The sequence below is a fragment of the Emys orbicularis genome, chromosome 2 (assembly GCF_028017835.1).
Source record: "Emys orbicularis isolate rEmyOrb1 chromosome 2, rEmyOrb1.hap1, whole genome shotgun sequence".
In the NCBI taxonomy this organism is placed as follows: Eukaryota; Metazoa; Chordata; order Testudines; family Emydidae; genus Emys; species Emys orbicularis.
The window spans coordinates 179,706,894-179,725,907 of NC_088684.1; the positions used below are offsets into that span (position 1 = coordinate 179,706,894).

The window sequence follows — 19,014 nt, forward strand, 5'->3', positions numbered from 1 at the left end:
GGTCCTATTGGAGGAGTCAGAGAGCAGCTAATTGGCCCCCTGGCCCTGCTTAAGACAGCAGCAGGAACAGGAAACTGAATGAACGCCAGGGCTGCTCCCTGTTCTGGATCATGTGCTTCCTGTTCCTGCTCCCACTCCCCCAGCTTGATTTCCTGGCATCCAGACTCGGTGTGACTCGTGGCATCCGATTTGTGGTTCTCACCTCTATTTTGTCTTTTACTGTGGACCATGCAGTATCCTGACCCAGCTGACTCTAGACTCCTGTCTTGTGAGTGTGGACTCTGGCTCTGACCACTAGGTCTGGCTGCCCCTGACCTGGCCATGACACTGACCTTTGTACAATTTCTCCAATGCCCTTTTCTGCTCTCCATCTGTACTCGCTCCAGCAAGACACACCAATCCTTTGGCTCCCAGAGTCCTAGTTGCCTGCTATTCAAGGGCTGAGGGGTAGTGCTTCTATTGCCCCGTCCCCCACCACAGCTGCTTTTCCTATGGGAATCTTCCTAGAGCAGAGGAGAAATCTGCTCTTCTCTTAGAATCAGTCCTGGCAGTAATTCCACCCATACTGGCCTCAGCTCAGCTACTTTCTTTACCTGGGATCAGGGACCACTTTTGAAGCCCTTAGCATGTGGGTGGAGGTGGGAGCAGAGGCTGAAACTCCAGCAGTTCCCACTGGAGGACACCACCCTGTCTTTCTATGATCTGACTAGGGCTCACCATCCATCCAGGAGCTGAACACTAGATGGGAGCTGATAGATTGTCCTTGGTGGGCCATGTCCTTGTGTGTGATGGAGTTGTGTGCCAGAGAGGGCCAGGAGCAGATGCCCACGCATGGCCAGGACCGGGCTAAACAGCCTGTAATGCCAGGTGAGTACAACCATGGCAACATACAGACACCATGGGCATCCATGGGGACTGAATCTGGGCCCTTCGCTACCAAGAGCACAACTCACTCCAACTTGAGCCATGACAGTGGTGACCCCTGCCAGCCCCTCTGAGGGGGGGTCTGTATTATCTCTGTTAGCTGGAGCACAGGGATGGAAAGCAACTGGCTACAAGGTCACACACAATGTCACCAACAGATACCAGTCCAACTCCAACCACTAGACTCCAACCATTTCCAAAGCCAGAGAACCCAGGAGCCCTGACTCTGACAGACATCCTTAAATGACAAGACCTAACTCCCTTCCATTCAGGAAGCCATAGAAGGGACAATGTGCTGAGCCCCCCTCTGCAATGACACTGTCAGAGACCGTTGCTAGTAGGTGCCAAGTGACTGAGCAGGGAACTCCTGGAGAGACTCCTAGGGGCTGCCCAGTTGTGTTTCACCATGACCGTCTGGGAGCCATGCAAAGAGTGCAGCATTGAAGAGAATCTCCTGCTCTAACAAAGGGTTTCTGTTCTCCTAGTCAGCCAGTGAGGCCAGTTTGCAGAATGTGGAAGAGCCGTTTGGCGATGGGTGGAGGATTCACCATGTAGGTGGCAGCAGCTGCAGTGCCTGGGGTCCTCACGGGCCAAGCCTCCACTCCTGACAGTCTCAGCTAATCTCCCACTGCTCTCAGTGGGGCTTTGGCTTTAGCTGCTGGGCCTACGTGCCTAGACAGAGGACTCAGGTATTTCCATCAGGCTGCTCGATGGCAAATGCAGCCATCCAAAGAAGTGAAGAATGGAAGCGAAAGAGCAAAGCTGGACCATCCGCTGAGCTGCTGCAGTCAAGTGACCACAGCCGGGGAGAGAAGAGGGAGAACTCGAATGTGGCTGGCGGCTGCAGGGAGGAAAAGCAGTTTGGGAACCAGGAGAACAGAAATAAATAGTTAATGATGAATGCTGCGGGCTTTGTCTTGTGTGGGGAAGGGTTTTAAATGGGTCTTTTTACTATCACAGTAAACTTTAAAATAGCTGTGTATGATGAAAGGGCAGGTCTATAAAGGTAAGAGGTCACTCTAGGAGTTTGAAATCTCAGATTCTGTCGCTATTGCCTGCTTCTACCAGCTGATCTCAACCCAACAAATCCTTCAGGTGGTAGCAGTAGTGAGCTCTTGTCCTCTGTTTCTGGACTAGCCACCAGAAAAAGGACACGATACATGTGGCCAAGGAAATAGAGACACATGGGGATCACTTGCAGAATTGCCTGTTAATGCGGCTCTGTAGAGGAGCACGGCAGGGTACCGTGGACTAGGCAAGAGCCACATGTCTCCAAACTTGCAAATTCTTAGGATCCCAGAGACCTCTCTCCAGCTCCCAGAGCTTCCTCAGAGCTCCTAAGGAGGCGGATGGAATCTGGCTGCTCTTCCCCCACCTCAGCAGTCCAGAAGAAGCTGTTTGCAAACATGTCACGTGGCTTCTCCTGCCACACTCACACATGGGAGACTAATGCACTCACAGTCTGAGTGTCATGCATTCCTCTGGGCTGTGAAGCAGGAGGACTTGAGCTGCAATGGATCCTCCTGTGCAACATCTCTACTGCCCTATCTGGTTTCCAGCCCACACGCAGCAGCTGAGGACTAAGGAGGAGGTGATGGACTTACCCCAAAGGTGGGTGTGGGAAGAAGCAGAGTGACAAGGTGATCAAAGAGCCATCCCATAGCATTCCTCCTAGAGTCATACCAACAACCATCTGTCTCCTTCCTGCCATAGCCGCAACCCCTAGGTTCCATGGTAGGATGACTATATTTCCCTATGCTGAATATGGGACACCTGGTAAAATTACTTGTATTCAAGCAAGCTCAATGGCAATCAATCAGAACTATGCAGTACAAATTAACATCATGTTAGCTGAGCCCCTGTTAAAAAGAAATACTGCATAGTTGGATTCTTTTTATTTACCTTATCTTTAAGGCTTTTGGGTTCACACAGGGAGGGGTGATGCGCACCCCTCCGCCCCCCCACTCCCCTCCAACACACACACTCCCGTACTCTCTCACACAGGGTGGATGACTGACCAACTGGACCCTTCTTTCCCGGTGCTCTCTGCCCTCCATGCCTGGCTGGACCCCTGGGATGAACCCACCTCTTCTGTTACCTGGCACCGTGTCTTCCCAAGGCAACACGTGAAGGGGGGCACGCAGGATCACATGCCCCGCTTCCCATATTTCTGTCAGGGTTCACACCAGAATGTGGCCAGCAGCAGCCTTTCAGCTCTATGTGGAAGGGAAGGAACGGGAGCTGCTTCCAGCCACAGGGAAGGAGGAGGGGGGGAAGGGATGACCTGCCCTGTCATTGCAGAGCTCATCTCTGCTCCCCACACCCAAACCTGTGTGGCTGGAAGCAGCTTGTTCCTTCCTGCCTGCACGGTGTCGAAAGGCAGCTAACACCTCCAGGCTGCTGCTGACCACCGACATAACCCAGTTGCATTCTGTCCCTGGACTACAAAGCGGGCAGGAAGGGGTTAAGCATTAAGGATGCATTGTGCACCAGGGCCCAGGGAACCAGACAGCACGGGGCTTCAGCAAACCCGGTCAGAGAGGTGGCTCAGCAGAGGGTGGGGACAGAGCAGCCCTGTGCTCCGTGGGGGCAGGACCCAGGGCGGGGAGAGGGATGGGTGAAGAGGATGCTAATCCCCTGCCTGGGGGACTGCTGTGGAACCTGCAGGGTTGGGGCGGGAACATGCTGGAAAATAGTTTCTCCCCCCCCCCCCCTTGCCACTCCAGAGTTAGCTGAGGGGCGGAGCGGCATCTCCGTGCCAGCGCCGTGCGGGGTTTTGGCACACGCAGGTCTCGACTCCTCCTGGCCAGTGCCCCAGGCTGGAGGGTCGTGGGCTTTCCCGGGGAGCTGTCCCAGCCAGAGGCAGTTGGGGAAGGAAGGAGCCTCCTGGCCAAGCTGTTAGTGAACTGAGCGCTCTGCCCAGGGGCTGGTTCTCCATACAGTGCTGGGAGCGGGACGAGTAGAATACAGAGGAACAGCAGGGGTGGGGGGCCAAAGCAGGGAGAGGCCAGCAAGAGGGGGGAGCACATAAAGGGATAATGGGTGGGCAGCAGAGGTGACATGAAACCATCTGCTGCCTGGCGCCTTCCCACACAAAGTAGCTTCAGCAGCTCGCAGCACACAGCCAGCACTGGCCGGAAACGGGACGGGATGGAGCCCTGCTGCTTGAGAACCAGCATGCAGGGGCGGCTGGGCTGACGGACCAGCAGGGAGAGCAGCCAGCCCTGCACGCTGCATCTTCGCCCTGCCACCAGCCTTCTACACCCACACTCATCAGTGGCCACAGGACCCCCATTCACTGCTGGTGGGCGGGCGGTTGGTGAGCAGGGATCCAGCCAGCAGCAGGACCTGCCAGTACTGATGGAGGGAGCAGTGGGGAAGAGAGACAGAAAATACAGGACAATTTGCCCGTTTTTAAGAAAATGTTGGGACACCTGCAGGGCTTAAATACGGGACTGTCCCTTTAAATATAGGACATCTGGTCACCCTAGTGATAGAAACAATACTATATATATATATCAGAAAATGTGAACTAGGGCCTACACTTGTTAATAGGAAAAGTAATCTAATAAAGAAGGCTTCCCCCAGGTCAGTTGCAGACTTGGCTGGCTTCCCAGGGACCAGGATCCAATATTTCACAGAAAACACCCCTCTTCAACACGATGGTTCTTCCATGAATGGATCCCAAGTGCCTTTCCCCAATCTGCATTATAATGAAACAGTCTTGTCTATTCAGAGACAGAACAATTCCATCTGTTATAATGGTCTTTTTTTTTAACCAGAGTGGCTTTGATTGTTTGCAGTTGTCTTTGATGGTTTTTCATTGACAGTTCTGTGATGGGGCAATGGTAGAGAACTGAGCCTTGCATTACCGCATGGGCTAATGGGGAGGGGTGGCAACTCCCTCCTGCATGAAACAAGTTACATCGCTACTGTATACAGACAACTACCTGAGGAAAGAAGTGATTAGACCAGGGGTCGGCAACCTTTCAGAAGTGGTGTGCCGAGTCTTCATTTATTCACTCTAATTTAAGGTTTCGCGTGCCGGTAATACATTTTAACGTTTTAGAAGGTCTCTTTCTATAAGTCTATAATATATAACTAAACTATTGTTTTATGTAAAGTAAATAAGGTTTTTAAAATGTTTAAGAAGCTTAATTTAAAATTAAATTAAAATGCAGAGCCCCCCGGACTGGTGGCCAGGACCCAGGCAGTGTGAGTGCCACTGAAAATCAACTCGTGTGCTGCCTTCGGCACGCGTGCCATAGGCTGCCTACCCCTGGATTAGACTATCTCCTTAGCCAGGAGAGGGACAAGACCTATTGAGTTGAAAGGAAATTTTCTGTGTTCTAAAGCCCTGAACAGAGAAATAAGCTCTCTGCCTATCCTTAAGAGGGGCCCAGAAGCAGAACAGAGTGCAGTGATGGCTGAGACTCCAGCCAGATGTAGGGACACTGAAGCAGATGTGGTGCACTGCCAAATCTATAACAGCCACCCCGGAGGGAAATGCCCAAGTAGAGAGTAAGAAAGCTGCTTGGGAGGTGACAAAGGTAACTACAGGATGGAGAGGGGACTTCTTCCTGCGGTCTGACTACTTAATCATCTGTGAAAATGCAAAAGACCCGACCTGGGTAGCGATCTTCATTAATCAACCAAAAAAGTCAATTTTGAATTCTTATATAGCCTGAGTTGAAAAGTTCTGTATAATTGTTTAATGCAGTTTACATCATACAGAGTTCATCATTATGAACAATTCATGACAATGGAGTAACTCATCCATCTCATGAGAAATGTATAACATTGATTAAACATGTACAAACAGAAATGAATGACATACAGTCATTAAACCATATTGTGGTAGCAGTAGTTATGAAGTATGTTAAAGTGGTAATGTCAACTTAAAATCTAGTCAATTAAAAAAGTTAAAAATAGTTTCCAGGTACTACAGCTGCCCTTGTTTCCCTGGGCCAATTTCCTATTTAAATGTTACTGTTCCACCTGTTATGTGAAAGTTGCAAACAAATGATCTGTTTCACCCGATGTCAGTTAAAGTGCTGACAAATACATAAAATGAACTGAAAAAAGAGAATTTTTTTCTCTATTAAAGTAATCTTAGAGATTACATGTAGCGACTAGGTAAACAAATAGAATTCTTACATTGTTTCACCTTCTAAAGAGAGTCAATGTTTTTCTTAGCTTTTGCACAACAAAATGTCTTTCCCATAAATTTTGTAATTTAGGTACAAAAACAAATTCTTTACATGTTTATAAACAACTATCTGCGTAAGTTCTACACAAGGTGGTCTTCGGCAAATACAGTGTACTTCTTTGCACTGATAAAGGCTAAAATTCTAAAAGACAACTATGAAAACTTGCCATATTTGATCTTAAAAAAATGTTAAGATAGAGTAGGATTTTCAAAAGTTTTGTCTCTGTTCTCATGAAGTCAATGGTAAAACTCAATGGCTGTTTCAATGTGAGCTGCTAGGCTGCCACTGAGTGCTTTCAAAAATCTTACCCATAAATTTTTCCTGTTCATTTTTTTTAGAGATGTAAGTAGTAAAAAATTTTGCATTACATATTAGAACCAGAGACCTGACAATTTACGTTCTTTATGTTTTAAAAAAAGAATTAAAACTGAAAGAGAACAAATGCTGAATACACATATATAAAAGTTTTTGTGGTTAAGAAACAAAACAGAATTGTGATAAACATTTTTAATAATTACAAGGAGTAAAAAGGTCATTCTAGAAATTAAACAGTTTTGAAGTGTATCCAAGACTGGAGTTTGAAATAAAGCTTTTGAACAGGTGCACTGTAAACATTCTTGATATTTACAAATCAAGTTTTTGAAAAAATACTAGATCACCTGAGTTTCTTAATCCAAATTTAGTCAATCTCTATACATGGAACAAAAGGTATGTGGGGGGTGGTGAAGAATGTGGTTTTCGGTGGTAACAAGGAACACATCATAGAGACTAGACAGTTGTGGAACAGTAACAAGAATGTCAAAAGCAGTCTGCAAGTTTCTTTCTTTCTTCAAATTGTTTGTCCACTACAAGTGAAAGAGCCTGAAGAAACACTGCCATTGTAACGTTAGGACACTGGAAGCGAAAAAGAAAAAATCTTTGTCAAATGTCTCAAAGAACAGTAGGTGGCATAATGCTCTACAGACAAAAATACCTGAGAGGAGAGAAAAAATTAGCTCCACGTTTATTAGCATTTTCCAAATGCTGTACAACAGCTATGGGATTCTGCACCAGTTAGCACAGGGGAACCTAGGCCAATCTGAGCAAATTCTTGAGGTTTAATCAATATCATGACTGTAAATTCACCTCACCAAAATCCAACAAGCTATATTACTGTATGAAAATGTGACAGACCGCATCAAAACGTACAGAACTACTAAAGGAAATTAAGTTACAAAGAAGCAATATTGATGTTGTGTCATGATATAGGAGTTACTGGCCACATCAATCCTGCCTTCGTAATTGCAAAATATGCAAATATGTAGTTTCTCTTAACCTCTTTTTAAATAATGAGGTAGCACAAAATGGTTGCAGTCCAGCCAGGAGCAGACCCAATGTAATTCAAATTAAGAGTTTTTTTGTTGTTTTTTTTAAATAGGCCCACTCAGGAGCTTCCACCAAAGTGGCTTCCCAACACACCTAAATAAAAAGCAAAATAAAATAAACTTACTTGAATATAAAGTGCATGTGCTAGAAAAGGAAGTTTCCTCAGGACACGGCCACTAAGTCCTTCACTTTTCCTACAATGAAGCAGAGATGTGCATACTATTATTTTGCTAAATGCTAGATCTCCCTTCCAGAAATTAAGAGGTTTGCTTTTGGTGGTTCTGCCAGGAATCTCTCTACAGAGAAACTCAAATTATTGCTAGTTAGCACTATGTAGCACTGGGAGAGAAAATACAAATCTTTCATCTATTCTTTACCTGTTATGTCTGTAATAATCCTACAAAATATTTTACTTTCATGGGTATTACTTTTACAAATAAATAAATATATACACATATATATATACACAGGGAGCTATTCAAAAATGCCCAATTGACATACACCAAGAGGCTGTCATTTGTTAATGCTAATTTCTGTTACTGTGCCTATCATTTTATGGAATAACCCAGACAAGTCTACTGTGTTCTGAACACCATCGTTCACTGTTTGAAAGGGCACTATTCACTATATACTGGATATACTGTCACTTTAAGGAAGACTTTTCTGACCCTTCTGCAACGGTACACTTTCAAATTCTTTTACTGCTCTGATATTTTGTTTGAACTCTGTTAAGACCCCCACAAAAATCAGAAAAAAATTGCTTAGTGTGAAAACACCAATAATCTGCTTTTTATTATTCCACAGATTTTCACATTGTGGTAAAATCTGTCCCATTAGTCCTCTTAGCAAAAAAACAAATAAAAATCAAACCGAAGTAAATGCAAAAAACTATTCATCATCATCCTTTCCCACACCTCTGCCCATTTCTTAACTTGTGCTTCCAAAAGGTGACCTCCTGGTGAACTACTGCGATCTCTCAGCATCCTCAGATGCGAAGAAAGCCAGAGCTGTTCATGCTGAATTGTGGCCACTACAGCCTTAGGCACACCTCACTAGCCCAAGGAGGGATTTGATGGGAATTTAAAAGAGCAAAGCAGGAGGCAGGGATGGCATAAGATCATGCAAATTCTTTTTATAAATTTTGAGATCCAGGAGGATAGAAACGAATGGTGCTTGCAAAAAAAATTCCCATGTTCACTGGTGAACACTGAAAAATTTTACAATTGACCAAATTTGAGAATTTGCAACAACAATTAAGAAACTGGGAGGTTTCAGAACTCTAGCTGTTGCTAATATATCCAACTCCTTTAGAAATAGTTCCACAAATTACTTTTACACACACACACTTGAGCAGAGTTGCTCACTTTGTACATAACATGGATGAATCAATAAATCTTAAAATCTTACCTTGCAATTTCTTTTAATACAAGACTCAGCCGTGACACATTATTTTCTACATAACCAATCATCTCTAACTCTCTGAGTGTCAGCAGCTGCTGTCGAGGATATATTATCTGACGCTAATAAAAAGAAAAATGATATTTGAAAGGAGCAACCGCAGTTCTATTCTGAAATGAGACTATGAAAATGGCAACTTCTTACTCAACAGTTCTGCTCTTTGTATGTTTTCAGAATAACTACTGACTCCAGTGACAAATACTGTGTGTTTTACACTGCTACAAGAAGGACACTTCAAACAACTTTCCCTAACTAATCCTAGATCAACCCTTAATTTTAAACGATTTATAACTGCTTACAGATTTCAGCAGTAACATAGAACCAGAAAAGCAGAGTGTGTTACGGTTCATTTACCACACTGGCTGACAGAGACAGATTGAGGAACTATTATGGGGGCCAAGGGTGGCATTTATACCCATGGTCAGTGCAATGGGTCTGTATGTGCCCCCTGGTCTATAGATACGGCTTTAAAAAGTTGTGTGGCTGTGTGGACTACAGAGTGGCTCAGTAGAGGCGATCTCAAGAAGGAGAAATAAGATAACATTTGTATACTATTATTGTTAGCATTTATGCAGTTATTAAAATAGAACACCTAAGTTAAGAATCTTACTTGCAAAATTTTACCTTCATCAGTTCTTCCAAGCAAGAAAAATATATTCTGAATACTGCTGCAGCAGATGGAGGTCCAATATATTGCTTTATATCAGCCCTGTCTACAAAGGCTGTGTCAATTTTCTCTGTAATATTTGAAGTAGTCAAGATTACAACATTGGGATACCTTTAAAACACAGAAAAAAAGAGACATCATTTCTATCACTTACACGTAAGAATCATCCCTCAGGGGCATGGCAAAGTGACTGTTTCTCTTCTATGTCATGACTGTAAATTTGGTCCAGATCAGAAGTGGCCAACTTGTTACTGTTGGAGAGATGTTAAGTGAAATGATTTGGAGGTCTCAATTTATAGTGAACATATTCCACACAAAAGCACTTTTGTCAGCAATTTTTCTAGAGATCCCCTGAAGACTGACCTGTATGTTAGCCTGGAAAGGAACCTCTTCCAAAATAGCACTGAGGTATAGTCAGGTGGGATAAAGTTTGCACTGCTGCTGCCCATATTGTCTTGTGCTTGAGGTACAGGACTTTAGTTTCCAGGACTATCGAATCAAGCCTATTTTTATAAATACTAATTTCACTTGGAAAAAAAAATCAAATCTTTTTAATTTGCACTTTTTGTCTAGCATATATTCTGTTTTAGTCCAACGGTAATTACCCTAATTTGCCTCCACATTGAAGAATAAACTTTTTAAAAATTTAGAATTATGTAATATTTTAGTTAAAATTTTTACCACAAAGAATTCCCACTTTCAGTGAATTTCTTAATAAAAATGTATTTAGATTTTTTTTTATTTAGTTTTTAATTTGTTGGGTAAGGAAGACAGCTGCTTCCATATACCACTCTCCTTCCACAGCCCAGCCAGAACTTCGAAAGCACAGGTAGGCTGAGGAAATATGGAACAGAGATATCTACCTTTACACAATTCTCAGCCTATTAATCCAAAACCCATTGACTAAATTATTTAGTTAATAGTGAAATAAGAAAATTGGCTACTGCATATTTTGTCCTTCTTTCTCATGAATTAGTGCAGATACCCGCAAAAACACTTTGCATTTTTAAAGAATTTAAATTAATTAAGCACTCCTGAGTATGTTTTTAAAATGCCTTGCACATGTAAGACAGTGTAAGGCAGTAACAAAAAATGGATTATAATAGGCACAATATTATAATAATTAAAATTACTCAACTTCTCATGGATGCACACAAATGTAGAATTTGTGTTTTAAAATTTTGCATGTCTGTTTTTATTAAACCCAAGTAAAACATAATATTGAAATACTTCACTTGGCTAGCACACAATACAAACACCCAAGATGTTCTGCATTTCCATTCATTTTTTCCTTCAAATTTATTCATAAGCCCAAGGAAACAGACATTTCAAAAACAAATCTAAATGGGTAAGGTCAGAATTATTTAAATTAATGACCCTACCAAAAGGAAAGACTCTCCTTCCACTCAAGCCACTGTGAGAAAAATCCTGCAGGTACTGATAGGGCTTGCTCCTTGACCTCAAGCTCAAAGTTGGACTGTGGCGGACCTAGGTAGAGGGCCCCCCCAACTAAGATTCAGTAGCAAATCAAGGTTGCCCTATTCCCAGATATACATCTAGGGACTGTCAGCATCCCAGGTTTTGAATCAGATTGTGGATAAGAATCAATCTCTACAATAGCAGGGCCCAAACCATAAAGGAATGTGAACCAACCCTGGAAACTAACTGAAAGCCAGTGCAATCAAAGAGTACTGGTGCAATATGCTCTATATGAGACAGGCTGCTAAATAAGCAGGCACTAGCAGACCTGCGAGTGGTCTCAAAAGCAATCTCAAAGAGATTACATTACAATAAACCAATGTATAGCTGGCAAAGGCGAGGATAAGTGTGGCAAAATCTAAATCAATCAGGAAAGGTCAACATCTCTTTGTCTTGCCAAAGAAATATTGAAAAAGCATTCTTGGCTATGGCTGTTTTTTAGATCTACAACCAGAAACGGCTATGGATCCAAAAATATGACCCGATGACTAAGTCTCAGAGCAAGAAAAAAAAGCACTTTTCCTCAGTTAAAGCAGCAGTTGTCACCATCATCAAACAGAAGTTATTTCTCTTAACTTTAAAGCGTGGGTAGACAGTTAACTCCCAGTATGTCCATCACAACTCCTCCTCTTCTCAGTAGGCCTGGCTAGTTTAAAATTCAGCACAATTTAACTAGTCAAAGATTTTTGGATTAAGGTTCTAAATGAGAATTGCGTAAAGCCAGATACTGGAATCTGTAATCATTTATCTACATATGTTCAATATTTTTGAAATTAGACCCCAACTTGGTAATTCCTAGTGGCGTTTTGCTGTGGTAATATGGCTACTATGAATGTTACCTTTTAATTTGATCTATTTGTGTCAATACAGCATTCACCACACGGATAGCATCTGAAGGCTCTGTGCCTGCTCGGAAAGCACTACGAGCTGCTGTGAGACTTTCAACCTGCCCCCAAAACAAACAAAAAGGTTAGAGTTAGAGAGCTGGTATAATGCACTTTGGTGATAAGGAGGTGGTGAAATGATCCAGGCAATAAATTTTCAAATTGCTGGGAATCTACTCGGACATCAGTAGTTTCTCTGAAATTTTCTTTGTGGATAGGAACTTGTGCATGGGGAGGATGGTTGTTGACAGGAAGGTCTGGGTAGAATGTGGGAAAGGAGGCTGCGGAGATCACTGCTTTCAGGGAGATTGGATCAAGGAGGAAGGACATCAGAGAAATGTACTTAAGACACAGGTATTGCCATACTGAATGAGATCAGTAGTCTGTCTAGTTAAGTATCCTGTCTAAATGGTGAGTACCAGACTGTTCCAAGGAAGGTGCAAGATGTCCATTAATGGACAATCATGGAGTAATTTGGAATTTTATGTTTCTTCTTAATCCTGCTCAGTTAGTGGGTTAGTTGATGCTCTCAGGCACTTAGGTTTAAATTTTTAACCTCCCAACTATTTTTTTTTAACCCTATTAAGCCATTCGTCTTAATTAAAGCTAAGTTTTTAGCATGGATATTTTTAGTAAAAGTCATGGACAGGTCATGGGCAATAACAAAAATTCACAGAAGCCCGTGACCTGTCCCTTACTTTTAATACAAATATCCCTGACAAAACGTGGAGGGTGGAGGGTCCAGCACCTGCAGCGGCTGGGAGCTCTGGGGTCCCCCACGCTGCGTACTGAAGCCCCCTCTCCTCCCCGACACACACAGCTCAGAGCTCCAGGAAGGGGTGGGAGGGCACCACCCGCAGCAGTTAGGATCTCCGGGGGATGGGGGGCACATCTAGGCAACTGTGGGGGATCCCCCTGCCACCTGCAGCAGCTGGGCGCTGCAGGGTCCCGCTGCTGTGGCTGGGAGCTGCAGGGTCCCCGTTTCCCAGCAGCTGGGAACTCCGGTGGACCCCCACCTTCCATTGCAGCTGGGAGCTCTGGGGCCCCCTGCTGCACAGCGGCTGGGAGCTGCGGGGGCCCACTGCCAGCTGCAGCTGTGAGCTTCCCCGGGGCTGAAGCAGAAAATGTCATGGAGGTCTCTGGAAGTCACAGATTCCATGACTTCCGTGACCTCCCTGACATAATCGTAGCCTTAGTTTTACTGATACCTTGTGGCAGTGAATTCAACAGGTGCATTATGTGAGGAAGCATTTCTTTTTGACATTTTTAAATGTATTGCCTGTGTTTCATTGGATGTCCCCCTTATGTTTGGACTATGAGAAAACGTAAATAAGAGTCCCTGATGGACTCTACAGCATTCATTGTTTAATATGCCTCTATCATGAACCCTGTTATTCATCTCCTCCCTTAACTAAATGCTAATATTTTCAGTTCCCCATTACATGAAAGTCTCTCCATGTCTCTTATGTATGTTTTGAATGCCTTTATTTCTGTTATTTTTGTGATGCGGGGACCAGAACTGAACAAGTATTTGAGGCATACAATCAATTTGTATAACGGCAAGATATTTCAAAATTATTTACTATCCAAGTTCTTATATATTTAACATTTTGCTTGCAATTTATCACCACTGTGCACTGAGCAGAAGTTTTCATTGAGTTGTCTACAACAATGCCTAGGTCTTTGCACTGAGTTATTAGTGTAATTTAGAATCCATCAAGGTGTTCAATCAGGGCTGTACAGAGGTTTTGGGGGACCTGGGATAAAATCTGAAAATAAGGCGGCCCCCCATCCTTCCAAAAAAAGTTACCTCTGAGAGGAGGGTGATTTGAAAGTGAGCCTGCCCTACACTCACCCCACAGTAGCAGCCCATGTCTTACTGGGCTGGGCCTGGCCCCACACTCCGGGTATCGTGATCCAGGGCAGCGGGTCATGGTAACACTAATGTTTGGCTTAGCTGCCCCTCCATCATGATGGATGGGTGGCTGGGCCAAACCAGAGTAGTGCTGTAACCCTTTGTGCAGGTCACAATGGCACTTTGGGGTCTCTCTCAAATGGGGCACCCAGGGCAAACTGTCCCTTTCACCCCTCACTCTGGGCAGCCTACTATACAATTAGTTCAATGTACTCCTTCAAATTTCTTCTACCTTGCACTAATATAGAAACGTCAATGTAGACATCATGCTGCCCAATAATTTAGCATTTCAGAATGTAACATTAAAAGACAATCTGTCCTGAAAATCTAAGTTTTGACAGTGCAGTCCTGTCAAAGTGCTCAAAGTGTGGGGCTCAATGCGGTTATTGGGACACAATGAAGGACTGGGATTTAGAGGGGCTGTCTAGCAAGGGAAGTGGATGGGACTATGCGGGCAGTCTTGGCTGCTGGAACCAGGTTTCTTGCCCTCTCGTTCCCCCGCTGCCACAGATGTAGCCCATCCAGCAGTTACTCTCCTCTGCTGGGGAGGCCAGTAGGGAGTGTGGAGCAGAAGACTGCACCCTGCAATAACTGATCCAGAACCTCCTGCTGACTGTTCAGCACAACCCCAGGGCACAGAGCCCATCTGGCTTCCCCTGCCAGACGGAACCTGCACCAGGGAAGCACACAGGACCACGCTGAAGGGCTGGAGCCAGGAGGGGGCGGTGTCTGGTGGGGGAGGGGGCCAGTACTCATGGGGTGCAGCCTTCCACTCTCCTCCTGATCCAAGCTCTGCAGCACAGACCCATTTACTTCACCTGCACAGGTGAGGAGTGAAACAGGCAGGGAGCTGGATACCAGCAACTGCTGCAGGGAGCAAAAGGCTTCTTCAACTGCCATGTGGTCAGTACTTCTCTCCCCAAGGGTACTGAGCACCTGTCCTCTGACACCCCCATAAGTAATGGGCACACCCCCTCTCCCTCTGATTCTGACTGAGTTTCCTGGGCACTGTTAGAATACAAATAAGTAATTTGCCTGTCCCTCTAGAATACCTCATTGTCTTCTCTAGCCTGGACTAGCAAATAACAACTGGGCATCCACAAACTTTTCCACCTCTCTGTTCACCACCTTGTGGCTAGACAGCCTCAACATCAATTGAAATATACCATCCTATCAAACATGTTTAGGCTAAACTAATGTAAATTTATTTATGAAGAAAATCTGAACTACGCCTTGTGTGTTAAATCTTCTGCCCTGAAGATCACTCATTAGTTAGTTAAACTCAGTTATTTTCTCCTCTGTATCTATTTTTGGCCACCCTGTTCTATTCTATAGCAACTCTTTATTTAGTCTTGGAAATGCAAGCATGAATGCCAATGGGGTATAATTGTCCAAAAATAGAATTAGTCCAAAATACCTGCAGAGATGATAATTACTGTCCCCAACCGTTGTCTCACAGCCTAGGGCATGTCTACACTACAAAATTTCATTACCGCAAGTTACATCAGCATAAAGCCACTGCAGTTAGTATATCTCCACTGTGCGGGCATACTGGACTCCTTGTATTTGCACTGTGTGTACTCACCAGGAGTGCTTGTTTCAATGCACAGTGCAGTGTACTATGGGTAGGTATCCCAGGATGCAACTCACCACCATCCACCACACTGTCTTTTGGAGAGTGTCAGCAATGCATGGTGGGACAAAATGACTCATACAGGGGTGATTGGGACTGTGGGGTCAAGTTCCTATCATGCAACTTTCTCCACCACATAATGCCATCGCCTATTTTTAAAATCCCACGAACCAGTGAGAGACTTGTCACTGTCTGCCATCTCTGACAGAATCATAGAGCCTGCACAGCTCTGCATATTGCCATGATTGTTGCAAGCACAGAATCCTCCAGTATTTGCAGAGCAGCAAGAGTAGCGGGGAACATGACCATTTCCTGGAGGGCAGACTGCTTTGGGACATAGTGAGAACCAAGTCAAGGTTGTTGTTGGAGTCCAAAGAACAGCTGCAGATGGTGGAGACCCATTTCTGGGCCCGAGAAATGAGCACTGACTGGTGGGCTCACACCATAATGTAGGCTTAGGATGATGAGCAGCGTCTGCAGAACGTTTGGATACGCAAGGCCACATTCCTGAATCTGTGGGCCGAGCTTGCCCCAGCCCTCCAGGGCAGGGACACCAAAATCAGAGATGCTCTGACAGTGGAGAAGCAAGTGGCGATCGTTCTGTGGAAACTTGCAACACCAGATTACTATCGGTCCATGGGAAATCAATTTTGAGATGTAAAGTCCACTGTGGGGGCCGCTGTCATGCAAGTGTGCAGAGACATTAATCATCTCCTGCTATGCAGGTCCGTGGCTCTCGACAATGCACAGGACATAGCAGATAGATTTGCAGCAATGGGGTTTCCAAACTGTGGTGGAGCAACAGATGGCACACACATCCCTATTTTGGCACCAGACTACCTTGCCACAGCAGAAAGGGCTATTTTTCTATGGTTATGCAAGTGTTGGTGGATCACTGGGAATGATTCATTGACATCAATGTTGGCTGATCAGAGAAGGTGCATGATATTTGCATTTTTAAGAGCTCAGGACTATTCAGAAAGCTATAAGTAGGAACTTACTTTCTTGACCAGTGGATTACCATTAGCGATGTTGAAATGCCAAGTGATCTCAGGTGACCCAGCTCACCTTTTGCTCTGCTGGCTCATGAAGCCGTATACCAGCCACCTTGACAGCACCAAGGAAAGATTCAACTAGTGGCTCAGCAGGTGCAGGATGACAGTTGAATGCACTTTTGGTAGACTGAAGGGATGCTGGAATTGTTTACTCACAAGATTGGATCTCAGTGGAAAAAAAATCCCAATGGTTATAGCTGCCTTCTGTGTCCTGCATGATATCTGTGAACCAAAGGGGGGAAGTTGCTGTTGGAGTGGAGGGTGGAGATGGAGCAGTCGTTTGCTGAGTTTGAACAGCCAGACACAAGGGCTATTAGAAGAGCTCTGTGCAGAGCGATACAGCTCAGGGAGGCTTTGAAAGAGCATTTGAACAGAGAGCCACAGTAATGCATTGTGGTGTACTGTGCTCTGCCTGGGCCTGATGTTTTGGGACCTGTTAGTAATTGTGTAGTGCTTGATGTACATCTATGAATATGACACTGTCAATACACCTATTAATTTTGAGGTGCTTGCTGTACATTTATGATTATTACACTGTTTGTCACTGATCCTGTGAGTTTTGTCACACTGTACGGTAACAAGTGACATGTGCTTACTGAACTGCTGGGCACTCTGCAGTGTATGTTGTGAACTAATAGATGAATTATTTTCCAAATGGAATTTTATTCAAACAAAACCAGTGCAAAGGAATAGCTGTGCAATTTAAAAACAAATATATTAAAACTTAAGTTCTGTTCCATTAATATATTAAGGGGAAAGAACATTCACGTCCATTTTACCTAACATACAGCAACTGTGGCTTTCACACATCAGTGTATGTGAAACTGTGGTTATCCTTAATGTCCCTCAGCATGGAGTGGTAGAAGCAGAGATGCGGCCCCAGATACAACAAGGAATGTTGGGTGTGTGTAGTGAGATGCTGTAATGTCACTCTCTATGAACTACAAAGGGAGACAAGCCTGTAAGTCCACAATAGTCTGCAGCATTTGTGTTCGTTGCTGGAGAAGCCCCATTATGTCCTTGTGCGTATCCCTCCTTTTCCTGTTGGGACACTCTCATTTGCTCTTTCCTTCTCCATACAGTCTGTAATAGTCATCCTCCAAGCCCTCTGTTCATGGTCTGATGCAGCAGCAATGGCTTGCAGGATCTCATTGAACAAGTCTTCCCTAGTCCTCAACTTTCTGCTCTTTATCTGTCTCAGGTTTCCTTAAGGCCACAAAGACAGCAAAAACCACAGATACCATTGCCAGTGTAGTCACAACAGAAAGCCAAAGTTAAGATTCAGAACTCCCATCCCTTGCTCCCCTAAAGGTTTAAACAAGACCTGCTTATTGACACTTCTGCTTGGAAGTGCTCATGTACAGCGCCATTCACAGCCTCAGCCATGGTGAGTGTGGCCCACTAGGGGTGAGGGAAATGAGGAGGGAATTGCTTGGTTGCATGAAACTGAGTATAGGGCAATAGCAATGAATATTGGCACCACTTTCCACAAGCGGTGGTGATCTTAGGTGATATCTTACTCCTGAGGCTGACAAAGGCTCAAATACCACAGCTACTGTAAGAGTACCAAAGCCGCCTGCTAGCCTGTGTACTGGAATGGAGTCTGCTGAAGTTATCACCAACTGGCACAGGAAAGTGCCCTATCGCAGAGGAAGCAATAAGTCTGCTATCCCTAGAAACCTTTGTGAGAGGACAGCCAAGTACCTCCATGAAAGTTTCATCGAGATCTGAGACACATTCACATTCCTATTTACATTAACGAATTGCGCCACATAGCTGTCCCACCTCACTCCACAGGAGAATGAAAAGCAGATCAAGTTATATCTCTTTGTTGTACTGCTACCTCTCCTTGTACAAGAAAATCCTACATCAGGCTTGCCCATGCTCAACTGCTGGGGCTACTGGACTACAGTGGAGTCTCAAACAAATCCTGTCTGGTGGCAGAGTTGGACACCCTCCCCCCCATATCTCATGTGCCTCCTCCTCCTCCTCGCTGTTCGTGCCGGGGACCTATGACTCAGGCTCCTCAGAAGTATCCCCGGTGGTCTGTAGGATGGTAGTGAGGGTCTCGGCCAAGCATGTCGAGCAGCTCTTTGTAAAAGCCTCAGATCTGTGGCTTGGCACCGGATTGACTGTTGGCCTTCCTAGCCTTCTGATATGCCTGATCAAGTTCCTTTACCTTTGCATGGCACTGCTGCTGACCTGTCGTACCCCATCTCCTGCATCCCCAGTGCAATCTGCTCATAGATGTCCACGTTTCTACGTCTGGTCCATAGCTGTGCTTGCATAACCTCTTCTCCTAACAGGCCCAGGAGATCCAATATCTCCTGTCTAATCCAGGCAGGAGTATGTCTAAAGTGTATAGCCGGCATGGTCAGCTGGGCAGTTGCACACAACAATGGAGATCTGCTAGGTGTGCTCACC

The 19,014-nt window shown here is 44.7% G+C and overlaps 1 protein-coding gene across 1 annotated transcript in view; it reads right to left on the bottom strand.

Moving 5' to 3' along the window:
• Positions 1 to 6,932: 6,932 nt before the first annotated feature.
• The window catches only part of TRIP13 (thyroid hormone receptor interactor 13), a 34,467-nt gene continuing 22,385 nt past the window's right edge, over positions 6,933 to 19,014 (bottom strand). The window contains exons 9-13 of the mRNA XM_065399814.1: positions 11,943 to 12,049; positions 9,582 to 9,735; positions 8,907 to 9,019; positions 7,624 to 7,693; positions 6,933 to 7,028 (exon numbers count right to left, since the gene is read on the bottom strand). Of these exons, the coding sequence (XP_065255886.1) occupies positions 6,933 to 7,028; positions 7,624 to 7,693; positions 8,907 to 9,019; positions 9,582 to 9,735; positions 11,943 to 12,049 (540 nt within the window). The remainder of the gene's footprint in view (positions 7,029 to 7,623; positions 7,694 to 8,906; positions 9,020 to 9,581; positions 9,736 to 11,942; positions 12,050 to 19,014) is intronic.